The sequence below is a fragment of the Crocuta crocuta genome, unplaced genomic scaffold (assembly GCF_008692635.1).
Source record: "Crocuta crocuta isolate KB4526 unplaced genomic scaffold, BGI_CrCroc_1.0 scaffold124, whole genome shotgun sequence".
Taxonomy (NCBI): Eukaryota; Metazoa; Chordata; class Mammalia; order Carnivora; family Hyaenidae; genus Crocuta; species Crocuta crocuta.
The window spans coordinates 10669525-10688861 of NW_027551573.1; the positions used below are offsets into that span (position 1 = coordinate 10669525).

General features: G+C 37.3%; 1 protein-coding gene across 3 annotated transcripts in view; it reads right to left on the reverse strand.

The window, feature by feature from the left end:
• PHKB (phosphorylase kinase regulatory subunit beta) overlaps nt 1-19299 on the reverse strand; it is a 237841-nt gene extending 218542 nt beyond the window's left edge. For 2 of the 3 annotated variants that reach the window (XR_013331934.1, XM_077751418.1), the window contains exons 1-2: nt 19208-19286; nt 16931-17043 (exon numbers count right to left, since the gene is read on the reverse strand). Coding sequence is in view for 2 of the 3 variants with exons in the window: in XM_077751418.1 (XP_077607544.1) it covers nt 16931-16985 (55 nt within the window). In the remaining variant the exon portion in view is untranslated. Of the gene's footprint in view, nt 1-16930; nt 17044-19207 lie in introns of all 3 variants that reach the window. The other variant, XM_077751419.1, reaches the window with a different exon arrangement.
• Between the last annotated feature and the right edge of the window lie 38 nt (nt 19300-19337).

The following is a 19337-nucleotide window of genomic DNA, read 5'->3' on the forward strand; positions in this document are numbered from 1 at the left end:
CCAAGCCATATCTTTTACAAGCCAACTTTTCTCTCTTTAGAGAATAAAGTTAAACACCAAAGTTCAGTCAGGTAAAAGAGAGAGAGAGTAAAAGAGGTCTCTCTTGATTGCATCTTTTTTTTTTTCAAATATTTTTATTTATTTCTAGGAGAGAGAGAGAGAGAGAGACAACGTGAGCATGGGAGGGTCAGAGAGAGAGGAAGTCACAGACTGAAACAGGCTCCAGGCTCTGAGCCGGCAGTCAGCACAGAGCCCGACGCGGGGCTCGAACCCACGAACCGCGAGATCATGACCCAAGCGAAAGTCGGACGCTTAACCGACTAAGCCACCCAGGTGCCCCTCTTGATTGCATCTTGATTGATGCAAGGGTGAATGCTCCATGTAGTAATTCTAAATCAGCAATTTACATAATAAATAAACTTTAAGAAATAGCAAAAAGATAACTGAGTGGAATATGAACTGTAAATGTGATATTAAAGCACCCTTGGGTTGCTATATGTAGTTTAGTGCCTATGTATTTATGCAGGAACTTTAGGAAACTAAGATAACACTTTCACTAAACCAGAGGAAAAGCATTACTTAGAGTAGAAGAGGGAGAAATGCCCCACTGAAACATAACCCTCTGCTACATAGGAGTGATGCTAACAGGTATTCAGTAAAATTTTATAACCAAAATGAATAATTATTTCTGAAGCATGACTATTCAAAGCCTAATCTTAATTTCAATAATAAGTCACTACCAACCTCCAAGTCTAATCAGGGCCAATTGTCAAACATCCAAGAAAGCATGCTATCTGTGAGGAGACAAAGCAAACTTAAGACCTTTGGGAGCGAAATCAAATCTCTCATTAAGAAGTGTAGGATGAGTATTAGGCTGCCACACCCATGCTATAATGAAACTAATACAAATACATAAATCCACTTTTAACCCAAAGAGATCAAAAAGGTAAAGAATAATGTAATCTCATTACTACCAGCACCAATAATAAAAATAGCAAACATTATTAGAGCATTTGCTATGTGCAAAGTACTGTTTTAAGAGGTTTATATTCATGATTTCATTCAATCCTCACAATACTATTATGTAGGTACTATTATTATTTCCATTTTAAAGATTAAAAATTTCTGAGGTTAAGTGACTTATCCAAAGTCATACCGCTAGCAAGTGAGAGAGCTAGGTCTTAAACATTGAAATATGCTTTGGGTTTTTTTTTGTTTCAGGAAAAAAAAAAGATGAGTATATACTTATTATTTAAAGTCTTCTCTTGAAAACTTCATTTCTAATTATGAAAATAACACAGATTCACAGCAATATATAAACTGCTTCCAAAAACATTTAAACCAAAAATATTGCTTTAACAATAATTTTGTCTGAAGCACTAAGTTGTTTTCCAAGCAATTCTAGTGCTGATCATTTCAGTTTGTCCATGTTAATCATGTAAATAATCTGTTCCAGACATTATACCTGACACACCTGTCCTTTACCTAGATTTCACTTCCCTTTAGTTGTATTAGTTCAAGACAATTGCAGTGCACCAGAATAAAAAAGGCTCTCTTCTTTGAGTTATACACATAACAACTGATAGGCTTGATTTGAAGAGGTCTAACATGAAAACAGATTTTTCTCTACTGTATTATCTAGCATTGTATTTAAGATTTTTATAGAAATATATATCATTTTTTTATTCTGAAAAATTTTGTACTTATTTTAGATGCCAACATTGAGGAGCTAATTTCTTCCCATTTCATTTAAAAGGGTATCTTTTTATTTGGCTTCCATATTCCTAAAATTCAAATGCCAAGTTCAAATTTTTTGATATCTTAGGTAAAGTCTATACTATGATAGGTAAAGCCAATATACATTGACCTTCTCTACGAGTGAAAAAAATAAACACGCTACTAATGACTGATATTATGATAACAATACTGTATAGATGAAAAATCTATAGGATTTCTTACATTTTCCTTTCAAGGAAAGCAATATTCAGCACATAGAGACTGCTTGCTTGAGGTTTTTAAGCTAGGGGCAAGTGTTGTTGGAGGTATGCAGTTTGGCCCTGGAGTAGCTGTCCACAAGTGAAGAAAACAATCAAGAATGCACAACTCAGGAAGTTGTTATACTCTAATGTCACTATTTTGCTTCACTTATTATATTTCTTTTTTGAATTTGAACTTTGAGCCTTTTTGGATTTGACCAGTCAGGGAAATGTATTGAGCACAAAATGTTATTACTCAAGAACAGTTAGAAAATCAATTCATCAAATTTTATTTGCCAAACATAAAGGTGAAATTAGACAAAACAGAGTGCTGACTAGTTCATTCTGTACCCAAAGTGAACTAATTCTTTTTAGTATGATTCATTCCATTTAAGTCCCCAGCACCTAGCATATATCAGGGACTAGTGACACAAAACAACAACCAATTCAGTCTGATCTAAAGGAATTCATAACCCAGAAAGGAGATGGATATATAATTACTTAGTAGCAATTCAGTGACATCAGAGCTAAAAGAAGCATGTACAAGGTGCCAAAAAACAAGTAGAGCAATTCACCGAAAACTCAGCTGCAGAGGAAAGGGGGAGTTGGAAAAAATGTAAAGAGATCATTGGAACAGAATAAAAGATTACAGGTGAAAGCTTACAGAGAAAGGCTATTTAACATAGAGGGGACCTCACTATAAAGGTGCAGAAGCAAGGAAGTGCCCCATCTGAGCGCTACAGATTAGTAGCACTACAGAGGAGAAAGCGAGAGAGAGGGAAGACTGGAAAGTGTCTGGAAATCTTCCAGTGGAGCATGCTGGGCAATAGGTTCTAGGTTAGCATCTATCTTTTGGATAATGGAGAGCTTTAGACATGAGCACCATATGATCAAACCTTCAGAAAGATACTCTGTTGGCCCTGTGAGGGACTGCAAGATAAGTGGTGAGCCCTTGGCCCAAGAGTCTACTTTTGGTTAAAACATTCATTCTAGAGCCTTGAATTAAAATAGTCACAGCAGGGAGGCAGAGGGGAGGGAGAATAATTAAAGAAATATTTAGTAAATAGAATAAATAAGACTGTGGAAAGGCTTAAATCTGATACAGGTGTTAGGTAAAACATTAATACTGCATAATGTGATACACAGGAGAAAGAGTCCAATGATAATTCCTAGTCTCCAAACAGTTTTTATTCCTTCAAATTATGATAATTAACTTTACATCCTGCTAGGATTTTTTTATCCTTATGGTTATTGTGCAAATGATTATTATCAAAGCTACAAGCCCATTGAGAATTGGGATTAAGTGGGTATAACAAATTAATTGAGCTTCATTATGTATTTCCATGAAAACAAGATAACATGACCAAACACAAGATCTCTGAACTGACAGAAACAATAAACACTGATAGATTCCACATGGTGGGGGGCATTAAAAGATGGCAGCATAGGAAGATCCTAAACTCACCTCCAACCATGGACACACCAAATCTGTAATTGCATATAGAATACTTTCCCAGAAAACTAGCTGAACAGCTGCTCAAAAACAAAGAATACAAGGTCCACAACCAGGTAGATGGGAGAGGCAGAGACATGGTCTCACCAAAAATACCACCCCTAGTGCAATGACCCAAAACCAGAAGGAGGAATTTCAAAAATACAGAGCTTCTCCCTGAGGAGAAAAGCATTTGTGCCCCATATCAGGACCCCAACCCTTAGGACCTAACACCAGAGAGATAAGCCCTCCAAATGTCTGACTTTGAAAACAAGAGAGTTTATGTCTAGGAGACCCAGAGATGCAGGGAAATAAGATTCCAGTAATACAGTGCTCCCTCAGACTTACTCACCCTATGATCTAGCATGAAACTAAGTTTGACAAGTGCCTATACTGTATGTGGAGATTCATTTGTTAATCTTAAGATGTCTGACAAAGGAGTGGGGCCTGTTGGGACTCTCTAGGGATGAAGGTAATGATGGGGGTCATTTCAGGACTCCCCCTTTACCTTGCCAGTACCAGTGCTAGCAAGCACCATTCCTAAGCTCTCCCTCTATCTTGCTAAAGCTGGTGGACGTGCACAGTAACAGCACTGTGCCATTGCTCCAGTTAAGTTGCCCCAGTGCCCGACACCTGAGACAACTCCCTTGCTAAAGAGAGCAGGTGCACCTTGGGACTGTATTCTCACACTGTGTCAGTAGAGCTCCCAAATGTGTGCTGGCCCTATGGTCTCCTGTTGCCTTGCTACAACTTGCAGGAGCACCCTGGCCCCGCACTCTCCTGCTGTCTCACTACAGTTGGATGCCACATTCCAGCCCTGGACTATTCTGCTACCTTGACAAAGCCAGGAGGCACACGCAGTCCACAAAGGAGAAAGAGGACCACATATAGTGCTTGCATTTCTGGGCCCCACAGGACTGAAACTATTGGAAAGATAGTTCTTATCATGCAGAAACCCAAAGGGCGCTACACAGACAACAGACTGAAACACATCCCAATTGTTTCCATGTAAATGGTCTATTTACTGGTCTTGGAGCTTAAGCCTGAGGGGCAAGTGTCAGGTTTCCAACACATACAGAGACTATGGAGGTGATCCCAGGAAATACAGGCTGGGGAAAACTATCTTTTCTTACTTCCTTGGCTTCACCACAACTCATACATTTGTCTGGGGCCCCCAGTTTTGCAACTGTTGCCCAGTTGTGTAAGGAACACATCTGGATACCCAGGACAAGAAGCTAGATAGGTCTACAACTGCATCCCCCACAAGAAATATATTTGCATTCTTTAAAGGTTGCTGCCTGAGAGTCTGCCACACATTCAGCCTGAATCTAGTGCTGACTGAGATCCCTCCCTTTGGAATACTGACAAGTCTTGCATACCCCAACAACTGCAACCTATCAAGAATAAATTAGACTGCTTAGACAATCACCTTGCCAAAGAGCTAGGGCAAGGCTGAACCATAAGTTTCATCTATGTGAGGTAACTAACTAGTTCAGTGCTGGGAGAAGTAGCTATTTCACCTAATACAAGTGAGAAACAAACAGAGAGAGTCAAGAAAAATGAGAAAATAAAGAAATATGTTCCACACAAAACAAGATGAAACCTCAGTAAAAAAACTTAATGAAACAAAGATAAGTAATTTATCTGATAAAGAGTGCAAAGTAATGATCTCAGGAGAAGAATGGATGTATAGAGAAAGAATTTCAATACATAGGAAATATAGAAACTATATATATCGAGACTATCCAAAGCAATATGTTCAATGAGATCCCTATCAAAATAACACCAGCATTCTTCACAGAACTAGAACAAACAATCCTAAAATTTGTATAGAACCAGAAAAGCCCCCAAGTAGCCAATTTCAGAACAATCCTGAAAAAGAAAACCAAAGCTGGAACCATCACAACCCTGGAATTCAAGTTACATTACAAAGCTGTAATCACCAAGACAGTATGGTACAGGCACAAAAAAAGACACATAGATCAATGGAACAGAATAAAGAACCCAGAAATGGACCCGCAAAGTATGGCCAATTAATCTTTGACAAAGCAGGAAAGAATATCCAATGGAATAAAGACAGTCTCTTCAGCAAATGGTGATGGGAAAACTGGACAAGAACATGCAGAAAAATTAACCCGGACCACTTTCTTATACCATAGACAAAAATAAACTCAAAATGGATAGAATGCATTTAAACATAACTTGCTATTAACTAAAAATAGACTGTTGTATATACAATTATATGTGAGCTTCATAGTAAACACACACACACACACACACGCACACAACCATGGGAGACATATAAAACCTAGTGAAAAAAGGAATATAAACATAACACTAAAGAAAGTTATCAAACGACAAATGAAGAAATCAAGAGAAGAAGATAGGAAAAGAGAAGAACTAAAAAACAGCCAAAGATCATTAACACAGGGGCAGTAAGTATATACCTATCAATAATTTAAATATAAATGGCCTAAATACTCCAATCAAAAGACACAGGTGTGAACGAATGGATAAAAAAAAAAACAAGACCCATCTATCTGTATGACATGTACAAGGGATTAACCTCAGATAAGGACATAACAGATCAGAAGTGAAGGGATGGAAAAAGATGTTTCATGCAAATGGAAAACAAAGAAAGCTGAGGGGCGGCTGGGTGGCTCAGTGGGTTCAGCATCAGTTTCAGCTCAGGTCATGATCTCATAGCTTATAGGTTAGAGTCCCACATTGGGCTCTGTGCTGACATCTCAGAGCCTGGAGCCTGCTTCATATTCTGTGCTGCCTCTCTCTCTGCCCCTCCCCAGCTAATGCTCTGTCTTTATCTCAAAAGTAAATAAACATTAAAAAAAAAAAAAAAAACAAAGCTGAGGTAGTTACACTTATATCTGACAAAATACTTTATAACAAGTCCATAATAAAAGACAAAGATGGCCATTACATAATGCTAAGGGGATTAATCCAGCAAGAGATAAAACATTTGTAAATATGTATGCACCCAACACAGAAATACCTAAATATATAAAGCAGACGCTATCATACCTAAACTAAGAAATTGACTGCCAATATAGTATCAGGGAACATCAGTACCTCCACTTACATCAATAGACAGATTCTCCAGATCACATGGAACATTTTCCAGAATTAATCATGTGTTGGGTCACAAAAACAAGTGTCAATAAATTTAAGTATACTGATATCATATGAAGCATCTTTTCTAAACATAATGATATGAAACTACAACTCCATTACAAGAAGAAAACTGAAAAATATCACAAATATGTGATGAATAAACAACATGCTAAAAACAACAAATGGGTCAACACAGAAATCAGAAGAGAAAATTTAAAAAATACCTTGAAAGAAATAAAAATGGAAGTACAACATACCAAATCAATAGAGGTTGCAAAAGCAGTTCTAAAAAGTTCATAATGATTAAGGCTTGCCTCAAAAACCAAGAAAAATCTCAAATAAACAATCTTACTTTATACCTAAAGGAATTAGGAAAAGAACAAACAAAGCCGAAAGTTAGTAAAAAGAAGATAATTAAGAGCAGAAATAAGTGAAATAAAGTTTTAAAAAGAATAGAAAAGATCAATGAAACTAGGAGCTTCTTCTTTGAAAAAATAAATAAAATTAACCAACTTTTAGCTCGACTTGGTAAGGAAAAAAGAGTTCAAATAAAATCAAATAAAAGAGAAGTTACAACTGTTATCAGAGAAATACAAATGATTGTAAGCAACTACTATTACTAATTACATGGCAACAAATGGGACAACTTAGAAGAAATGGATAATTCCTAGAAACACAATCTTCCAACATAGAATCGTGAACAAATAGAAGATGCGATTAGAACAATGACTAGTAGTTAGACTGAATCAATAATCAAAAACCTCCCAACAAACAAATGTCCAGGACCAGATGGCTTCAGAGGTGAAGTCTACCAAACATTTAAAGAAGAGTTAATACCTCTTCTTCTCAAATGATTCCAAGAAATAGAAGATGAAGGAAAGCTTCAAAATTCATTCTTTGAGGCCAGCATTATCCTGATAATTAAACCAGACAAAAACACTACAAAATAAAGAAAACCACAGGCCAATATATCTGATGAACATAGATCTAAAACTCCTCAACGATTTCAAGATGAAGTCACCTAACCAAATCTATACACCAAAATGGTCAAAACCTAACTGTGCTGACTACTTTGAAATCACTTGGCCATAGGATATCCTATTGTTCAAAACTTATTAAATACATTGTTTTTACTTAAGGAGAGAAAACATAGTAAGGCCACCTACATTAAGATAGCAAGGTCAACGGTCAAATTATATACACACATCTCACACACACACACACACACATGAGTTAGCTGAGACATGCCAAAATTTCATTATATCAGTAAATACATCAGTAAATCATAATATATCATATCAGTAAATTATATAAATACATTTAAAATAAAAGTTCGTAGTACATTTACAGGTTTATTTCTTCACTCTTAATTTCTGAAGAATTAGATTTGCACAACTGCTATTAGGTTATAGACAAAAATTCATGAAAGAAATATATTCAGAAGACAGAAAAGAAAGAAGAAAAGAAAAAAAATGAGACTGAAATTCTCAAAAATCAAAAGCTGTTAGAAGTTCAGATGTAAATTACATAAACAATTAACTGTAAATAACATAAACAGTCCTATAAGCTGAAAACTTCATGGAAAAAAAAGTCCACCGATTATAGCCACAGCAAGCCAAGGGCATATTTTTGACAAATGATATTTTAGAACTAGAAGCAACTATCGGGTATTTATGATCAAGCTTTAAAAATTAATGTAAACAAAGAAAAATAATTTAAATATACAGAAAATTCTTCACTGATTCAAGTGTAAAAGAAAGATAGAAATGCAAAAGGAACATCAGAAACACCTGATATGAGTATGTTTTCAAAACATACCAGGAACAAACACATATATGATAAAATACAGTCTAAAGCTCAACTGCCCAATCCTGAACCCTGTGTCTGTCCCTGTCAGAATACCTTCAGAACTTTAGCAATAAGACGCAGTCTATTATCCAAAAACATCATGGCCGTTCATCTCCATGAGTAGGACCTATATATTTGCAAAAATTCAGTCCAATCCATAAGATCTGAATCTTAAATGACCAAAAAAGGCGGCCATGGAAATGCTGTGAGTTTACTGATTTATTATTGCTTTATTAGCAAATATAACAATAAGCTTTTAAAATTCTTATATAACAAAGTAAAAACTAACAACGTATATTTTTAAAGACTAGCAAGAACACATAAGACATATACTAGAACCTATGAAAATAGCCAATTTCAACTAAACACTTAAAATTCCTACTGTGGTTTATGGAAATCACATAATGTGGCACATCTGCACACCTGTAAAAACAACTTCCTCAGGAAATTGGTGAAATATTAACTGAAAGAGAAGAAAGTTGTGAAATTAACTGAAAAATGAAGAATAATTCTTTTTAAAGGACTAAGATGTCATCATATCATTGTTGGTAAAAAAGTAACTAATAAAATCCATAGGGAAAAAAGGAACAAAATGGAAAACAAGAACAATTTTTTTCATGTTTTAAAAATCTCTTCTGGAGTACCTGGGTGGCTCAGTCAGTTAAGTATCCAACTTCAGTTCAGGTCATGATCTCAAGGTTTGTAAGTCCAAGCCCCGCATCAGGCTCTGTGCTGACAGCTTGGAGCCTGGAGCCGTTTTTGGATTCTGTGTCTCCCTCTCTCTCTGCTCTTCCCCTACTTATGCTCTGTCTCTCTTTCTCTCTCTCAAAATTAAATAAACATTTAAAAAAATTTAAGTGTTTACCAGTAAAAATATATTTATGTATCTGCCACGAACCCAGTATCTTTCAAAGGATAAATTAAACCTTTTCATCCTTACCAAGAAAAGATATAGCAGAACCCTGCACAATTTTGTGGACTATTTTTCAGAGATGGAATGGCCTATTTGTCGGTTTAAAATATGAACAGAGATGGGGTGCCTGAGTGGCTCAGTCAGTTGGGTGTCCGACATCAGCTCTGGTCATGATCTTGTGGTTCGTGGGTTCAAGCCCTGCAACAGGCTCAGTGCTGACAGCTCAAAACCTGGAACCTGCTTCGGATTCTTTCTTTCTCTCTCTCTCTGCCCTCCCCTGTCCATGCTTTGTCTCTCTCCCTCTCTCAAAAATAAATATACATTAAAAAAATTTTAAATATGGACAGAGCTTGTAAAGACAGGATATTTTCTGTCAAGTTGGACTTCCTTCTAAAATCAGCCTGTTGGGGCACCTGGGTGGCTCAGTCAGTTAAGTGTCTGACTTCAGCTCAGCTCATGATCTCCTGGTTCATGGGTTCAAGCACCAGACTGGGCTCTATGCTGACAGCTCAGAGCTTGGAGCCTGCTTCGGATTCTGTGTCTCCCTCTCTCTCTGCCCTCTCCTGGCTCACTCTCTGTCTCTCTGTCTCTCTCTCTCTTAAAAATTAATAAACATTCAAAAACATTTAATTAATTAATTAAAAAAAAGAAGTCTGTTGAGTCAAAAATTATGTAATAAATGGCAAATGGCTTCTAATGTATAATCAAGGTGGCCACAGTTTCTGAATCTAGACTGATGACAGAGTCAATATCTGTGCTTTCATCACCTAACATGGACTGAGTAACCCACATACCTGGCACTGTGGCCTGCGCTATGTGTCAAGCAGAGATAGACATATAATACATGGCTCTCTCATCACCTTCACCCACTCTCTCTCTTTTATAAAGATCTATTTGGATCTTTATAAAATGTTACTCAGTCTTACCTCCATATTACTTCAAATTTTCAATAGCTTTCCCTCTCATTTACAATAAAATTCAAATATTCAAGGCTTCCGATGCTCTGCCCCTCCCAGCCATCTTCTCTCTTCTATTCCTGTCATTCACAATGCTCTGTCCTTTGATCTTCTCAGTAGTAGTCAAATGTCCATCTCTATCAACCTCCAAGATCCTAGCCTAGACCCCTCCTAACTTCTCACTTAACTGCTATTTTCTCCTTCAGCTCAAATGTCACCTCCAGAGAAACCTTCACTAATGTGCCACACTAATGCTGCAGGAGATGGGGAGCTGATGAGTGGTGTACAGCAAAAGAGTAATGATTCTTTTTTTTTACAAAAATCATCCAGACAGGAATTTGTAGAATGGACTGGCTAGAGGTGGTATGATTGGAGATGATGGCTATAGGCAGTGAAGTTACGTAGGAAACAACTAGAAGAGTCTCAGAGAGACAGAGATTGTATGTATATACAAACACTAAAGTTATCTTGGCTCTGCATAAAGTTCCATCAGGCTATGAGCTCTCTAAGACCAGTATTATATATTACAAACTTCCTATGACATTAAAGAGACCCCATAAACATTAGTTAATTTGAAATGAGTGTAAGAAAAGCAGTGAACATAACCAAGATACAAACAATAATCACTGCAACTGATTTATCAAACACTTAGGCATTGTGCATAATAGAGGAGGGAAGGTAGCAGTGGTTAGGAGCAATGGCTCTGCCAGAGTTTATACTATATGTGAGTTTACTTCTCTGTGTTTTGATTTGTTTCAAAAGATAGTAATAGTACCTATGTCAAAGGATTGCTGTGAGATTTAAATGTAAAGCACTGAAAAGAACACTGCTTGTCACATATTAAGTCCCTAATAAAAATAAGCTACTGAAATAGTCACTGCTGTCCCCAACATCATAATCGTTGTTATTATTAGTACCACTACTACAATCACCAAGTACTTCACAGACATTTCATCTTCACTAAAGAACCTAGAAAGGATATACTATTTTCTCTACTATACAATAAGGGAAAGTAGATACAAAATCAGTTTACACAGTTTATAAGCATCATACTGGGATCTGAGCCTAGTAGTAAGTCTACCTATAGTTTATATATTAAACACATTATGACACTGTCTCTCAAAAGGGGCAGGAGAGACTCAGGTGTGATAAGTAATACAATTTTCTAAGCCATATAATTTAATGAGCATTTATTATACTCTAAGAGCTCTTCTAGGCTCTGGAGCATACAAGAGAGAATAAAACAGGTGAAGTCTCTTCTCTCATATGAGACAGGCAAGATCAGAGAAAAAATATCAAATAGTGAGAAGCCCACTATAGAGATTTAGAATTAAGAGTGATGTGTCTGGGGGCTACTTAGATTGGACAGGCAGAAAAGGCCTTTCTCAGGAGTCTTAAATTTAAGATGAAAACCTTGAGGCGCCTGGGTGGCTCAGTCAGTAACAACGTTCGACTTTAGCTCAGGTCATGATCTCACAGGGGTGAGTTTGAGCCCCACATCGGGCTCTGTGCTGACAGCTAGCTCAGAGGTTGGAACCTGCTTCAGATTCTGTATCTCCCTCTCTCTGACCCTCCCCTGCTCATGCTGTGTTTCTCTATCTCTCTCAGAAATAAATAAAAACATTAAAACATTTTTTAAAATAAACAAACATTAAAAAAATTAAAAAAGAAAGAATGAGAACCTAAAAGACAACCAAAAGGGACAAGCACAAGGTATCAAACAACAGGATAGAGAACTTTCCAAACAGAGGAAATAGCTAATACAGAGAGCCTAAGTGAAACAAAATTGTGTCTTAAGCAAACAAAGCAAGGCAACATGGCTGAAGAGCAGTGGGGGAGGAATGGAGTATTCCATGAGAAGATTACAGAGGCAGGCAACCGCCAGGTACCCTGGGGTCACTCAAGGGAAGGGACTGTGGATTTTATGCTTAAAGGTAATAAATGATGACATGAAAGTGACATGATCTTACTTTTATGTTTAGAAGAATCTACACTGCTGGATGGAAAACATTGTAGTAAGACAAAAATGTGAATTCTTTCCAAGCTATTTCAGCAGTTTAGATGAAAGTGGCTTAAACTAGGGAGGCAGGAGTATAGGTGGAGAAAAATAGATTCTGGTATACATTTCTAGAAATTGAGTACAAAGGATTTACAAATGAACTGAATAAAAAAGATGAAGGAAAAAGGAATAACCTTTGTATTTTTAGCTTGAACAGCTAGAAGAATAATGGTTTAGTTTACTGAGAAAAATAAGATTAGGGGAGGTACAAGTTTGGGTTAGGAACAGGAGTTAGAGGGGGCGCCCGGGTGGCTTAGTCGGTTAAGCGTCCGACTTTCGCTCAGGTCATGATCTCACGGTTTGNGAGAGTCCCATCATATACCCATTTGGAAATGTTCAGCAGGCACCTGGATCAAAATCAGGAATTCTGGAAGTCCCTCATAACCCTTTTCTTGCTTCGTTAGAAGACTGAAGATACAGGGGTGCCTGGGTGGTTCAGTCGGTTAAGCGTCCGGCTTTGGCTCAGGTCATGATCTCACGGTTCGTGGGTTCAAGCCCTGTGTCAGGCACTGTGCTGGCAGCTAGTTCAGAGCCTGGAGACTGTTTCAGATTCTGTATCTCCCTCTCTCCTCTGACCCTCCTCTGTTCATGCTCTCTCTCTCTCAGAAATAAATAAAACATTAAAAATTTTTTAAAAAAAGAATGAAGATACAGAAACTATCAAGAGGAAAATTGATTTTAGAATGCACAGTGTGAGTATTCTGTAACAATCTAAAACAGTGAGACAAGACCTTGTACTCCTCATGAAACTTATTTCACTTACAGAATCTAAAGCATCATCTCTGCTGAGGATAATAATACAGAAAGAAAGTAAGCTTTAAGGTCAATGAGATTCATGCCAAGAGAGTTAAGCCATATCATATGGCCTCTATTTCTTAAATCTTGTAAGATTATAGGGCAGGACCTATTAAGAAGAGATCAGAGCCCCCAGCAGGATACAATTTACAAGTGTTTCTGCAAGTCCCATCCTAGTTGAAGGGAATCCATTGCATACCCAATAGAAGACAAAAATAAACCCTAACTGTACATAAAATAATGACTGTTCTCCCTGCTGGCGGACAGAAGTTTCCATGGAAACTATCACAAAGAATTTCTTTAGATTTGTGATTATTGACAAAAACAAAATAGAGTCAAATGAGAACTAGATTTTGGGTAATTTGATTCAAGCTAATTGTCTTTTAGTATGACAAGTTTCCTTAATCAAATGGCTACTTAGAGAGTAGATATCAAAATGAGAGAAAAAGAGACAAGCAACCTTATTTCTTTCTGTGTAAGTCTTACTCTTAAATACCTATCAGCAATATTGTAAAAGACTATGTTGGGGAAGATAAGAACTAAAATTTATTGGGGAACCCCAGTCGGTTGAGTGTCCCACTTCGGTTCAGGCCATGATCTCACCATCTGTGAGTTCGAGCCCTACGTCGGTCTCTGTGCTGACAGCTCAGAGCTTGGAGCCTGCTTCTGATTCTGTGTCTCCCCTTCTCTCTGCCCTTCTCCCACTAGCACTCTCTCTCTTTCTCTCAAAAATAAACAAACATTAAAATATATTTTAAAAAAAAGAACTAAAATTCATTGGGCACCTACTAAATATCAAGTGCTTTGCATATAACATTTTATTTGTCTTCACAATACTCCTTTCAGGTAGGTTTTATTATACTTAAGTTTTATAGAGGAAGAAGCCAGTTCTCAAAGATGTAGAGTAACTTGTTCAAGATCAAATAGATGGTAAACAACAGAGCCAGGAGGAGATTCAGGTTTAGCTGAACACAAAATGTATACTCTTTCCTTAGGCTTTGAAAAGGGGCTAAAACCCACAATGGTCCAGGAGCCCAAGCCTATGGTCTCTTTAAGCCATAAGAATCTTATTGATTAACTGACTATTAAACTAATTGATTAACTGACTATTAAATTAGGCTGAAAACAAGGCTATTATATAATGTGTAAAAAGAACACACTGTTAGACGTATAAAGTAAAGAGTTCAGTTATGCATTGAATATACAATAAAACTTTACCAGGTATTCACATGTCATCAAATCAAATTAATAAAAAGGAAATTAAACAAAGAACCCAAAAAGAAATAAGTAAAGGAAAGAAGTAGACACTAATAAATTTAAGAAGCCAAGATAGAGATATGATACTTCATTTTAAGGAGTAACTTTTAAAATTATCATTTAAGAATAAAAGTAAAAATGCCAAGACATTTCTTAGCTTATAACAATTAATAGAAATAATTTAACTGCAATACCCATGTGACTGCTATTGCTGCCTAGCTCTGTTAACCTAACATACTGTGTAACTGTAGTAGTCACATGAAAACTGGAGGCAATCTGAGGTACTGCCTGCTACACTCCTTCCCTAATTAGTTAACTTATTTTTGTTATGGAATTTGCCTATAAATTCATTGTCTTGTACATTTTACTCCAAGGTTCTTTAAAGAGAAGCATGGACTCCACATATCTCTTTAGATTTGAGCAGTCAAAACAAAAGAAATTCAACCAAAGCACATACTGACACATTAGCAGTCAGAGCACTATTTAACAAGCATGCACACAATGCAGGACACACACTAAATCCAGTGAAGAGCAGAAAGCAAGACAAAATAGTAGAAATAAATCCAAGAGGAATAAAGAGGGTTACAATGCATAAAACAATCTAGGTACACTAGAAGTTAATTTTCTAAAATCAAGGTACTAGCTTCCATTTTTGCTAATACTGGATAGTGTCTAGCCAAAAGTACCAGGGAAAAGCTCAGCTGTCAACCGAGAACATCCTTTTAAATAACTGTTAAATGAAATCATTCCTTAAAATACTCTCCTACAATAATAATGTCCAAAGAATTATAACAGAAGAAAACAAATCAATTTCAATGCAATATATCTCAATTAGTAAATAAACTATAAATGCAAACCACTCTATGTATTCATTTTAACAGATAAAAGATTTAAGGACTTTTTAGAGTCATTACTAAGTTTTGGTTAGAGGGACGACCCCCAAAAAGGTGTACGTGTTGAAAGTAATTTATAAGAAATCAGTTCCTTAAGGTGGCTTAAGACTATGAAGTTTGGTATATTTCTATTTTGTTTCTTGGTGCATTCTGTTTCAACTTAATAAGATGTTACTGGAAACGCTTCTTGTGTATGCCTTCAAATACTCTATATAATGTTAAAGTACAGTTCTTAGGTTTTGAAATTTTCAGGACTGCTGATGCATAAAAGCATAGCTTTAGTATTCTATTTCCCTATAACTGTTAGATGACTTTGCTAGTGCTGGAAACCCACCAAGCCCTTATTAGGAAAGGCAAGATGGAAAACAGAGTCTGGTGCTTAAAATACAGTAAACACAGTTCAAAGATATATGTCCTCTTACTCTCTCTTAGTTCAAAGATTAAATCAGAAATCAATCGGCAATGTTAGATATACTATTTTGTTATTTAGCAGATGACAACTGAAGACAAGGATCATTTTTGTCCTTTAACAAAAGCTTTCCTTTCTATATGATTGTGATTCTTCTTTAAGCTCTTTCCTACTTCATGATTTTCCTCTTCAATCTTGCCAGAACAGGATTTAAATCTAAATGGAAATAAAGGGGGAACCACTGTCAAGATTTACACTGGCTCATCTCACTTTTACCTGTTAATGAGTCCTGAGGCTTAAAATGACATAAAGCAGCCTCTTGCCAACAGGTTTCTCCCAGAATGTTCATGCAATGAACAGGTTTTAAATGGTCAAAGTGGGTCACAACCTACAGAAAAAAGCTTTAAAGACTAGTCTTCACTTTAGCTCTATGGCCACTAAACAAAGGCCTTTTCTTCCTCTCTAAAGGAAGACTGGACACATCAAAAAACAAGAATACAAACGTAGTCTCTCGTGGATGCATGAAACTTCCTTGAAATTGTTTTCAAAATCCTGGGCACTCAGCAGGGGAGCAATCAGCTTTCATCCAGCTTGCAAAGGGTCTCATTAACATGACAGTCCAAGTGACAGTCTAAGAGCCATTGTGCAAACGTCGCTGCCAGCCCTTATACCAAAAAGCCATGGGGTGGAAGGCAAAGCAATGGCCTTGAAACCCTCCAGTTTGGAGACCTGGGGCAAACTGCTTCACCTTTATGTGCTTCTATTTCCTATCTATGAAATTGTATATAAAAATACCTCTTTCACAGGGAGTTGATAAAAAGTAAATAATTGTAACACTTTCCAAAAACTGCTAATTTATAAAAGTTATCTCCATGATGCAAAAAGACAACAATCACTTTCAGAAGCTGTCTAAGTGCCCATTTTACAACTGAGGTCCCAGGTACTAGGGAATTAGCCCTGGTCAAACAGAGCTGATGTAAGGACAGAGTCTCCACTTTGCACTTTTCATGCCCTACACAACACCACTACAGGTCATATTCAACATACAGTACAAACCTGAGCCTAGTAACAGCAGAATTGGTGCTCAGGCTTGGGACCACCAAAGAGAAAATAAAACCAAAATGACATATATGGTGACATCAACCTTCAGAAACAAAGATATTTAAAATTACCAAGTGACCCTTTTGGGGTCAACACACTTACCAGACCTTAAGAAAGCAGGTGGAGAAGAGACGATGGCATCAGGTGAGCTGGCCATTTCAAACTGTTGACTCTAACCATAAGCGTCGAAGGCTAAACTACAGCAATTTTCAAAACTGTTTAGTGAAGGTTAGAAGCAATCAGCATTAGATTAATTGAAAGCAGTGTGAGCAGTTATTAACATGATGCAGTGTGCAACAAAGGCAATAATTGAGGTTCATTATAATTTTATTTTCTTTTTAATGACTTGAAAATTTGATTTTCTTTGCTTTGATAAATTATATTTGCTTATATGGATGAGGCAGGAAATATATAATATCCACTTATTAACATTACATAAGAGTAACATCCTCTTGAGCAGTTAAGTGATTATGCTACTATGTAACAATGCTCAGAACTTTGCAGTGGCATCTATATTGGAGTCAGGTTACCCCAAGTTTCAAACTAAGCTCAGTTTACATATTCTTCTAAGAATAAGAAACAGAGTAAGATTGGTTGTTTTCAATGACATAGGAAGTCAAGGATTCATTCAAGAAACTATACAGTCATCACCTTACAGAGTTAGAACCTGAAACCTCAATTAATTTGAATGACTTCAAATGGTATCTATCTTTTACTACAATGATAGAAACTATACAGGAACATCCAACATTTATTTATACTATGCACTTAACCACTTTGTACATGAAACTGGACTTAAGTGACTGCATTAGACAAAAGTTAAAATTTTAATTTTTTTTCTCACTTAAGAAAGAGAAGGTAGGTTTTCAAAGCTTACTGTAATGACATGCAATTCAGAGAATATAAAAACTGGATAAGAAAATAAATCCTATATGCTTATTATGAGGAAGAGAAATGCTGTAAAATAGATGCGGAGGGCAGAAAACCGTAAGAAAACCCAGGTTACTCTCTTTGACCAGATATTATAGATCCAATTCCCTTTAGAGCTCAAATAAACACATTGTTAGCGGTCAATCAATACTTCAATATGACACAAAAATTTTAAGAAGTGTGAAACACAAAAATATATGTGACTATCCAAGTAACTATATTTACTCTGAAATGTACTAAGGAATACGTGTTTAAAAATTCTCTCATATTTCTGTGATAGTTTTGATAAAATCTAAGTAAATAAATGCAAGACTTTGTAAATAAGGTATAAAAAATAATGGTTTTAAGCGACAAAGATTGGATGAACTCCTGTATGATATATGAAATTAGATACTTTATTCAAATTTTAAAAAGGCAAACTACACAAGAAAAGGACAACCAAGAACTTCATAAATTAGAAAAACACCAAACATAATGGGGGCATATTAGATGAGGAAAAAACCCTCCAGGGATCAATGCAAATGCAGAATTAGTTTTCCTAGCGCTATGCCTTTCCTTAACATTAGCATCTGTCAACACTGACATAGAGTAATGTCAATCCGTTAAAAGAGATTAATTGAACACTTGTCATTCCACCATCTTTTTTGTTTTATAATAAGCACACATTTAGCTCAAGATTATATACAGCCAGCCAGAAATATGGGAAGTTTCCATCCTGTCTCTCAGAGGACTGATCCGCCACAAGTGCTCACTGCAAAGTCGTGACTTTGCAATTTGAACAAGTCAGTTCAGGACACTTTCAACCGTAGTAACTGCCTGCACAGCGTCTTCTAACCTCGGTGGCTTTGGATTTGGAAGGCACAACTGGGAACTATGTGTCCCTGGGCCACCTGCCCAGGGAAGGGGCCCTGCTCCCTCCAGAGCCCTTAAGCACACTCAACACGACCCCTTCATAGCCTAAGGCCCTGTCTCCACTCAATTTCTGCCACACGGTAATTGGCTAGGGCTCGGAACTTGTGAAGAGTGTAAAAGGGAGATATAAGACAACACTTTTCTGCCGCCAGTCTTCTAGGCCCAGGTCATAATCACATCTAAGAATGAAGCTGTTTGATTTTTGAGGGAGGACCCACTGTCTTTCCCAGGAACCTGGCAGCTGCCTGATTTCTAAAGAGTAGAACTCCGGTTTTAGTGGACACCACCACCTACTTTCTGAGCGAAACACACACGAAACAGCGTTGGGGGAAAACACATGTAGTAAAGTCGGGACCACCACCAATTTGGGAGATGGGGATAAACGTGAAGAGGGCCAGGACCGCAGTCGGCTTTGTAAGGGGAAACACGCGGGCACAGGTTAAACTCCAGGACCCCCACCAGCCTCCCGCCCAAGGTGCTTGAGGGGGGAGCACCACCCTGGTGCGGGGGAGGGTATGACGCCCCAGCCAGCCAAACCTGAGCGCTTGGCCCGGGCTCTTCGCTCCAACACCTTCCAGTTCCCTTCAGCCATGAGCCCCGCCGCCCCCACCTCTCTCAGGCCTGCCGCCTTTGCCACCGCCCCCAAGGCAGACTGTCAGCTCCGCCC